General features: G+C 32.8%; 1 protein-coding gene across 3 annotated transcripts in view; it reads right to left on the bottom strand.

Annotated features, from left to right (window-relative positions):
* The window catches only part of USP6NL (USP6 N-terminal like), a 199,725-nt gene that overhangs the window by 30,580 nt on the left and 158,718 nt on the right, over positions 1 to 10,427 (bottom strand). For all 3 annotated transcript variants that reach the window (XM_027838800.1, XM_027838799.1, XM_027838801.1), the window contains exons 8-10: positions 8,038 to 8,147; positions 6,919 to 6,967; positions 3,238 to 3,358 (exon numbers count right to left, since the gene is read on the bottom strand). In XM_027838800.1, coding sequence (XP_027694601.1) covers positions 3,238 to 3,358; positions 6,919 to 6,967; positions 8,038 to 8,147 — 280 coding nt within the window. The remainder of the gene's footprint in view (positions 1 to 3,237; positions 3,359 to 6,918; positions 6,968 to 8,037; positions 8,148 to 10,427) is intronic.

Here is a 10,427-nt window from a genome sequence, read left to right as displayed (position 1 = left end):
GGAAGGAAGGAAGGAAGGAAGGAAGGAAGGAAGGAAGGAAGGAAGGATGGAATTTAGAGCAAATTCACCAAAAGATAGTAGGCATTTAGTTTTGTTCGTGAAAAAGTCAGGCTATATATGGGAATTTCACCCAGTTTTTCCATCAAGGGTGGTCCAATCCTAACCTGACACCATTTTAATGTAAATATGTTATAATAGGAAAATTGAATAAGTTCATGTAAAAGAAAATTTAATATTAAAGTTAGCTTTACAAAATCATGTTTCTACTTATTAAATGACTATGTATCAAGTTTGATTTCCATTTTTTTAATGACCTGTAATCCTACCATCACAATCAGACTGATATTCTATAATTAAAGTTTTGTCAAAAAAAAAAAGTTAAATCATTGTATTTTAAGAAAATCAATTATACTATATAACTTAGGTGGCCTTTGACAGGGTAGGAATTATGAACTACTCAGAGCCATTTTCATACATTTAACTGCTTAGTGAACTTTTGAAAAATTCTAAAATTTAGGGTTTTAAAAATTCATTATTTTCTAAGAGACTAGTCCCAGTCTACGCAATTTAGCAAAGGACTAGAAAACATGTTAAATTTGTTTTCTAATCAACACTACAACTTAATTATCTCCAAATTAGCTGAAGGAAGCCAGAGAAGTCAGGAGGCAGAGATGAGGAGAAAGAAAATTCCAGACATGGTCAGTGAAAATGCTCAGAATCAAGACACAGCTTGTCATGAGTGAGGAACAGCAAGGAGGCAATTTGGTACCAGTGGATCAAAGAGTACGTGGAAGTGAAGTAAGAAGACTGGGAACGCAAGAAGAGGCCAAGTTATGAAGGTCTAGTCTAAGATAAGACTTTATGTTTCATCCTAGAAGCACTAAAGTTCACTGAAGTGGAAGGAGAAGAGGAAGATGAGTGAAGGATGGATTGGAGGAGGGAGAGATATGAAGCAGGGCAACCAATCACCAGGCTTACATATGCTAAGAAAATGGAAATTTTATTTTTTCTTTTATATCCCAGTATCAGCAATTTAAAAACATTTACTGAGCTATCACATTCACTACAAATTTATAGCAAAATCATATTTACATATGCAACATAAAACTGAGTTAACATATACATTTCAAAGTTTTATTAGCAGACCCGGAATAGATACCTTCAAGTAAAGAAGCACCAGCAAAAATATCTTTAACTGCAATTTTAAAAAAAAATTACTGAGGTAGTTAATATTAAATTATTTAAAAAAAAAAAACCCTGGGTAGCATTAATTGATGAATAAGCTACCATGTGTGTTTAAGTGAAATATCATTTCTCAGAAATAGGGTATTTTCCCCCACATAAATATTTGTTACCAACGCCACAGTCAATAGTAATTCAGAATATATCAACAACACCATCTGTTCATATGATGTAACAAAATAAAAATTCACAATGAAGATTTCAAAAAAATAAAATGTTTTAAATATATTTTTATTTTTACAACACCTACATTTTCCAACGTATCCCCCACACCCTGAAAGACATAATAAACAAGTTTTTAAAATAAGAGGGAAAAAAAAATCTACAAAGCTAACTTGTCAAAAAAAAAAGTCTAACCTGATATGTAATGTGTTGTTCCTATGATAGTTCTACCTCTAAAAAGAAGTAGGAGGGAGATTCTTCTCATATTTTTTCCATTGGTGTTTATGTCATAGAACTCAGTATAAGGCAAGAGACAAGGGAGGCAGGTAACAAGACTCATCTTCTCAAGTTTAAATCCTGCCTTTAGAAACCTATGCCCTGTGTGACCCTGGACAAGTCACTTAATCCCATTTACCTCAGTTTCCTCATCTGCAAAATGATCTGGAGAAGGAAATGGCAAACCACTCCAGTGTCTTTGCAAAGAAAATCCCAAATGGGATCAGAAAGAGTTGGACACAACTGAAACAACTAAACAACAACAGTGTGTCTGTATTTATGTTACACACACACACACACACACACACACACACACACACACAAATGTCAATTTTGAGTTCAAGGTCAGATAAAAGTTTTACTGTGGTTCCCAGAGTTGGTATAAGCTGATATTAGCAGCTCAGTCTTCTTATTAAGTGTTCTTCCACTAAAAAAGTTTCATTTTTCAACAAATAGTGCTTACTTCTCCTAAGCCATTGGAAGACACTGGGATAATGTAAAGAGAAGCACAGTAATTTTATGGTAATAGAAATGGAAATTTATAACAAAATACAAATTATTTCTATTTAATGTTACTTAATTTATCTGCCTCAGAAGTTTTATGGAATGAATCTATCCCACCAGAATTTCAATTTCTATTTTTAAGAAGTGTTTTTCATCTTCAAAGGATCCATTTGAAAGCAACTGGCAATGAAATAAAATTTTAAAATCTGGTATGACCCATTTTTACCACGTGGGAAGAAAACTATGACGCACATATAATATGTACTTCCAAGAACAAATCACAACCCAAGTGGGTAAAAATCTGTCTGATTGTATATGGTCTAACAAATGTAAGGAAAAGATTATAAAAATTGAATAAGTTGCTTAAAATCATATATTAAGAATGAAAAGGAGTAGGACACACTGCTAGTAATTTATAAAAACTACTTGTTAAATATAAATGGCAATTTAAATTAAAATTAAGCCTTATAGGGTAACAGGATCTAACAGTATTTAACAATAGTACTATCCTTATTTTAAAACATTTAAGTTTCATAATTTTATTAAAACTATTATTACATAGTAAAAAATACACTACAAATAACATCTCTAAAATTAATCAATAAAATGATAATCTTTTTTGTAAACACTATAATTTCTTAAATCTTAGAAAGCTTCTGTTTTCTCATCAAAAACTTGTTTCTCCATGCCTCTGGAAAAAATAAAATATCTACTTGTTAAGCTCTGCTTAAACAACCCAGAAATTAATAAAATTGGAATTTCTTCATGCCTTTTTATCAAGGAGACAGTAATCCATTTATGGCATAAGTTTATATTCAATAAAATGTAATTTTATTCTTTTTTTGACACAAAAGAAAATTTAATCTCAAAATTCCAGTAAAAAAAAATGCAAATTCTCCTCACACTCCCCAATATTTTTTTTCAATTTTCCCCTAGAAATTTTTTCAGTGTTCCAGTTTTAAAAATCTTTCTCTTCATGCTACTAAGATTATTCAAAGTTTTAAAAGATTTTAATACCTTTTCTTTCAATTGCAAAATATTAGCTTTTCTTACCATGCATGGCATACTTGGGGCCTGAAAGTAGCTTCACCAGGGCCCAGAAGGCATCTTCTTCATTCATGTACATAAGGAGCAAAGCAGTGATCTGGCTCATTCCCTGACAGTATCCAACTTCCTGAAGGTTAAGTGAATAAAAACAAGTTAACATCAATTATCCGAAGGAATTCTTACCAAGTACATCATGTTAAGAGAAAATGCATATGTTCACAGGTCCAATCTAAAATCTTTGGATCAACATAAACTACTAAACTAGATATGACTGGAAGCTATTTGGCACCTTCCTTTATTTCACGCACAACTGTACTGTTGAGAACTAATATATGTGAACGCGTGTGTGTATGTATATATGTGTGTACACACACACACACACATATGTACACACACTATGTATGTATTTACAGTATTCCACCAGATATTACACAGAGCAGAATGATGCTGGGAAACAAATCCAATACTGTGTGAAGACTGTACAATCCTATATGCCTATGTTTATATGGTCAAAGGATTTACAGAAGCAATGGACTTTAGAGGTCATGCAGTCCAACCGTTTCATCTTGTGGCTGTTGTTGTTCAGTCGTTTTTCAATTCAACTCTTCGTGACCCCATTTGGTGTTTTCTTGGCAGAGATACTAGAGTGGTTTGTCATTTCCCTCTCCAGCTCATTTACAGATGAGGAAACTGAGGCAAACAGGATTAAGTGACTTGCCCAGGGTCACATAGCTAGTAATGCCTGAAGCCAGATTTAAACTCATGAAGATGAGTCTTTCTGACTTCAGGCCCAGCACTCTATCTACTGTGCCACATAATACAGCTTCCCTAGTAGAGTCTAACCCTCTCATTTTACAAATGAGTAAATTGAGGACAAAGAGCAAATGACTTACTAAATTGATACCCTTAGTAAATGGCCTGGAATGCAAACCCAAGTTCTTTGAACATAAATTCAGTGTCCTTTCTACTACGTCTTGTTGTATCATGCCCATTCAACCACCAATCTATGTTTTACTATCCCACCATTTTGTCCCCCTTGGCTTCTATTTTTTTCCTTATAACCCTTGAAATCAACGGTCCTACTATTTGTTCAACATGGTTCTCATTTTTTCTTTTATAGTAAATGTTTCATAATGTTTCTTTTCCTTTGAATTTCTGACATAATCATTACTCCACAGCATTAAAATTTATCTTAGTTGCTAATTCCCTTAAGTCCAGTCAGTCAACAAGTATTTATATAGCTTCCACACTCTGGGGAGTATTCATCTATTGTTTTTACATAAATCATATAGTCACCTATTTAGTGATAAAAGTTCAAATAGCATCCTGTCTTCCCATTTCAGAGACTAGTCCAGTTCCATCCCAGCCCAAGAACAGGCAAAAGTAAAAAAAGTGTGCGAAGGGAAAAGTAAGGGGGTTATTAGATTCATAATTTCCTTCATAAGAAAAGTCTACATGTATTCCCATAAGCTAGTTAAAGAAGAATTTCAAGATCTAAGAAGGACCATGGAGAACCTGATTATGGCCCTCCAAAAGTCCAAATGGATAGGCCTTACAGATAATTTTCATTTTTATTTGCATGTATGACTAATATTTTAATGAGTGAAATAATCACTGGGAGAAAGTCTTCTCCCATTAACTCTTTAGGTAGAGTTATTCTTTATGAGAACACATTTCCCAGGTTATAAGATCACAAACCTAGAGATAGAGGCGATTGCAGAGATCATCTAACCCAACACTTTCATCTTACAGATGAAGAAACTGAGTCCCAGAGAGTTTAAATTACTTGTCTAAACTAGGAATAATAGCACCTACTTCAGACTGTTATTGTGAGGATCAAATGAGATAATACACGTAAAGTACTTTACAAGTCTTAAAGTTATATGTAACAGTGAGTTTTTATTTTTGTTATTATTACACACGATTACATATATCGTAAGTAGCAGAGCCGAGAATTTGAACTCAAGTCCTGTGATTCCAAGTAAAGTGCTCTTTTCCTTATACCATAAATCCTAGAATCTATTTTGTGAGAATTGAGACTGAGATGACAACATTTAGGAGTCTCTTGTTCCGGAGTCAAGAATATGGGCAGATTCCATGACCCCCAAATTATGGATGAACAATATGAAATACTACTATGCCCAGATCCAAGAATACGTGGTCTGCTATGGCCCACATTGACCTCAGATTCCTCACTTTCAATACTTAAGGCAGGTATTACACCAAAGTCTTAAATAAAACCATAGAATAACGGGGTTTGATGGGATGTGAATAACTGATTGTTTAATCTCATTTTTGCAAATGAGCAAACTTAGGACCAGAGAAGATAAGTGAAATTTCCTAAGGTCATAAAGTAGCAGATCAAGAATAGAACTCATCATTCTCAGTATAGTGTGCTTTCTATTGGATCCCGTTGAATAAGCCAAAATCAGAAATCAGAAAATCAAAAGTTATCAAAACAACTCATCTATAAAAAGGAAGTAAGCAAAAATCAAAAGGAACCAAGTCTGAAGAATAAATAAAAATAGAGATATTTAATGATCTCAAACATAAAATGGCAAGTGGTCATATGGACTTGCCTCAATAGAAGAGCTGTATCAAAATATCAAAGCAAAAATCCCTTCCTTGAACTAAATATGTGCACTGGTTTGCTTTTAAAATTTTCTTAGACCTGAAATCCCAATTGATACATCAATGACACCTCCCCAGTTAAAAGCTGGGAGTGCCTGGAGGATATGCATGTTAAAATCAGAACCAGTTTTCTTTTCTAAATGAACTAAAGTAAACACAATGGGCTTAAACTCTCTGACTTTCCTAAAAGTCTGGTTATAAATTGAATGATACTATAAGCAAATGGTAGGAAACCTAAATTGAAATTTCAAATTTAGATACTCAATTTGCTTAAATGTATAGTTTTCCAAAGCTGAAATTACTGACCATAAATTAGAACAGTACATACTTCTGAATTATATTTTTAAGAGGGGAAATGGATTTTTTCCAGATCCATTTATATCTTTTCACCTGGGCACACTTGCTACAACACAATGTATTTTGTAGATTAGGGTGAAGGATACAGTTATGGAACAGAAAAATTGGTCCACATAGTAACCTAAGTAGAATCTTAGTCTTCCTATCCTCGGCACTGACATACTAATCAGGAAAAACAACTGAAAAATATTCAGATGAGTCACTGCTCTTTAAAGACAATTCTTTGAAAATTTCAACTGCAAATGCACCAACTATATAATTTGTTTCTTAAATAATATTCACTCCAATACCAAGACATGAATGCATATACTTCAAAATGACAATTCTCATCTTTACTCTTAGTCTATTCCTCCAGAGTTAATCTTCAACCAACAACATGCAACTCTTTAAAATGTGGGACAACTTTAAAATGAGAAAGATTTCTTTCCTGAAGGAAATAAAGTAAACTTACTCGGGATCAACTCTAACTCTCCAAACTACAAAATGTAATGGTACTATGACCAAACAGTACAGTCTGACTTAAAATTTCACTATTTGAATAGACATTCTCTTGAAGAATAAAAGAGGCATAAGAGAAATCTGGGTCTGATTTTAAGGATCAGTTTTATCTGGAAAAGTTTTAATCTTAAATAATTCTAAAACAACATGATGAGGAAAAAAAGATAAAACATGGTACTACATACAAAATGAACAACTTACCGTATTATAAATAGAATATGCAGCTAGAACATGGAATAAGGATTGTTGCCTAAAGGTAAAAGAACAGTTACATGAAACACAATTTAGTTATTGAACTTGTTTTAATTTTCAAAATGAAGTTAATTCTTTATGAAACAGATTCCCTCTTAGGTAGCCCTATCAGGTAAAACTATATGGTTATAAGTGGGTTCAATTATTAAACTGGACTGTATAAAATTAGACACATTACATTCTGATGGAAAAATTCACACAGGGATTTCTGCAGTAGTTTTTAGCAACCCCTTTCCTATCATATTTAAAACTACTTCAACACAATTGATGTTTTCAAGAGAAATTGGAAAGAGTACTTTCATAACCTTGCCAAACAGTATCATAGGTATTTATATAAAATTTAAAGATTTACAAAACACTTTATATACACTATGTCATTTGATCCTCATAAAAAATCCTACGATGTAGACAGTCTAAGTATAATCACTCTCATCTTACAGACAAGTAAAATGAGGTTGGGTTGGGTTTAAGTTAAGTGACTTGCCCAAGGTCACAAGGCTAACAAGTGGCAGAGTCAGAATTTGAACCTGTCTTCTGACCCCAACTTGCATTATTTTTTTTTAATATTATGCTGCCTCTCATAGAAATTACTTACCTGAGAATAGCAAGCATTACACAATACTAAGATTGAGCCTATGAAGATGATCATTCTTATTTTCTTGTCTCAGGATTTTCTTTATACTTAGTCTAATTTTCTTTAGCCTCAAGGCCTCTAGAGTTCCCTTATAATTTAGAGATATATGGCATTAGCACAGCCCTCAAAAGGTATTTCAAAAGTAATTTCATCCTAAAAAGCTACATGCACATAATAATTCTCAGATCAAAAATTATTTTTTTAACTAATCTCTTATTACTTAATAAGTGAGCAGAGTAATAAATTAAATCAGACACTAAGTTTCAGTTTCAAATGACAAGGCTTTAAATGTTCTCAAACTGGAAAATCAAAACTATTATCCAATAGTAAGTACTACATGAGACCCTTTGAGAACTCAGGTTCAAGTAAAACATGCTTTAATAAGTCTTTTTTAAGATTCCAACTTATATTATACAATATCCAACTTTACTTACTTCACACCATATCTGTCTCTAAACATAATATGGTCCCTATATGTGCGGTTGACATCAAGATCAATTTGTCTGATATCAGGTGAACAACCTCGTGCTCGATGTTTTAGTTTCTGAAAAAGAAAAGGAAAAATCATGTAGTTTTAATGAAAAGTCTTCACAATTTCAAGAAATTTCATAAGAAACAATAAAATGAATTTTTAAATTAACCCCAAAATCAGTTATTTGGTGTTAACTTATGTCCCTATTAGTTTCTTGAGCAGCTGACTACTTAGGTCATAGGTAAAGAGGTTTTCGTTATTATTATGATAACTCCCATACAAAAGATGATGTAGTTTGGCCCATTTCTCAAACCAATCTGTTAAATAGAAACTATAATTTGAGGGGGAGGAAAAAGTGTTTTAATAAAACCATATGAAGTATAACAGGTATGCCATGAAAAGCACCATAACAATGGAGGTAATGCAGAGTAATTCTCAGGTAAAAATAATAAGGAATTAGGTCAAGACCAATATTTATAGCCTATGATACCTAAGTAAATAGCAAACCAAAGAGCGTATAAGGGAATAAGTTGAAAGGGAAACATTAACACAAGAAGATAAATATGAATGTTGAGGTATCATCAAGACTTATTAAGTTGGGACTCAAAAGGAACCTGATGATGGAAAGATGTATTGTTTTAAAAAAAAAAAGGTCTAAAGAAGGTAAGAAAGAGAGAACATTTGAGATAGGGGGATAGTTGATACTTTTTTGTAAGACATATGACAGGACACCCAGGAAAAGGACATGGATGATGCTTTCCTAAGATCAATTGGCAAAATGTCAAGAAGGTAGCATACAGTATTGACAGATACTTCTACACTCTTGACATCTTCAAGAAAAAAAATCTCATTCCAACAAAAAAGTAGATCACTTGACAAATGCTTTACTAGCCTTGCTGATAATTTCACCTTAGAAGCCAGGGGAAGCAATGCAAGTAATTAAAATTCAACAAATATTGAGGTATACACTACACGCAAAGAATTGTGCTATGTACTAAAAATACAAAAATCAAGAATGAAAGATGTACAGTGATACTGTGTTGGACTTGGGATCAGGAAGAAGACCTAGGTTAAAATTCCAACTCTGACACTAGTTACCAATGTTTAAGTCACTTAACCTAAGATTCAATTTCCTCATTTGTAAAAGAGAGGATCAGATCGCCTCTAAATTCCTTTTTACCTCTAAATCTATGAATCTATGAGAAGTATAACAAAACATATACTATACTGGAGAAAGTATGACATATGCATATAAAATACAAGTAGAAAATGATGGGAGTCAGAGAAAGCACTTGGGAAAAAAGGAAATTATCAGAGGGTGCATATCTGAGCATGAGAAAGAAGGAATCAGTCAGATATGGAAGTGACAGCGAACAAGCAGTGACAAATTACCTTAATTCCTTTTTTAGATAGGATTAGTAGATTAGTAGATAATGAGAATCTGTAGATAATGAGAATGGTATATTTTTATATTAGCAGACATTTGACAAATACTCTAACGACATCCTTGTGGATAAGATGGAGAAATGTGAGATTTAGGTAGAATCACATATGTGAATGTTGTTAATGTACAATAATATTAACTCAAAATATTTTGCTTTAAGTTTCATAAAACACTTTGGACCATTATCACTACCTTAGCACTGCACAGTTAAATAATTTTTATCAATGGCTTAGATGAACACATACTAAAAAATCTGCAAGGGACACAAAGCTGGAAGAGATAGCTAAGGTGATGAATAATATAATCAAGATTTAAAATTAGGTTCTCATAAGAAATGCAAGTTGTTAACAATCATATGAAAGAATACTCCAAATCATTAATAATAAGAAAAATGCATATTGGAACAACCCTGATTTTTCCCCTTACACTAAGCAAATTGACAAAGATGACAAAAAATAGGTATGATCAATGTGGAAGGAAGGACAGTGAAAAGAAAGCCACATTAATGAATGCATTGTTGGTGAGGTTGTCATTTTGGAAAGTAATTTGTTAATTATTCAAATAAAGTGGCAAAATGTCCATACCCTCTGACTCAGAGATTCCATAGCTAGACATATATCCCAAGGATATCATTGACAAAAAGAAAGGATCTATGAGTACCTTAATATTTACAGCAGCACTTTTTGTGGTAGCAAAAAATTAGAAACAAAGCAAATGCCCATGGATTGGGAAATGAATGAAAACAAATTATGGCACAAGTATATAATGGAATATTAAATAACTATGACAACTGTGAATAAAGTGAAGCAAGGACTTATGAAATGATACAAAGTGAAGAAAGTAAGAACAAGGAAAATAATAGTGTGTGTGTGTGTGTGTGTGTGTGTGTGTGTGTGTGTGTGTGTGTG

The sequence above is a fragment of the Vombatus ursinus genome, unplaced genomic scaffold (assembly GCF_900497805.2).
Source record: "Vombatus ursinus unplaced genomic scaffold, bare-nosed wombat genome assembly UNPS02014830.1, whole genome shotgun sequence".
Lineage (NCBI taxonomy): Eukaryota > Metazoa > Chordata > Mammalia > Diprotodontia > Vombatidae > Vombatus > Vombatus ursinus.
Note: the sequence above shows the minus strand (reverse complement) of the source record. Positions and strands in the feature narration are given on the sequence as shown.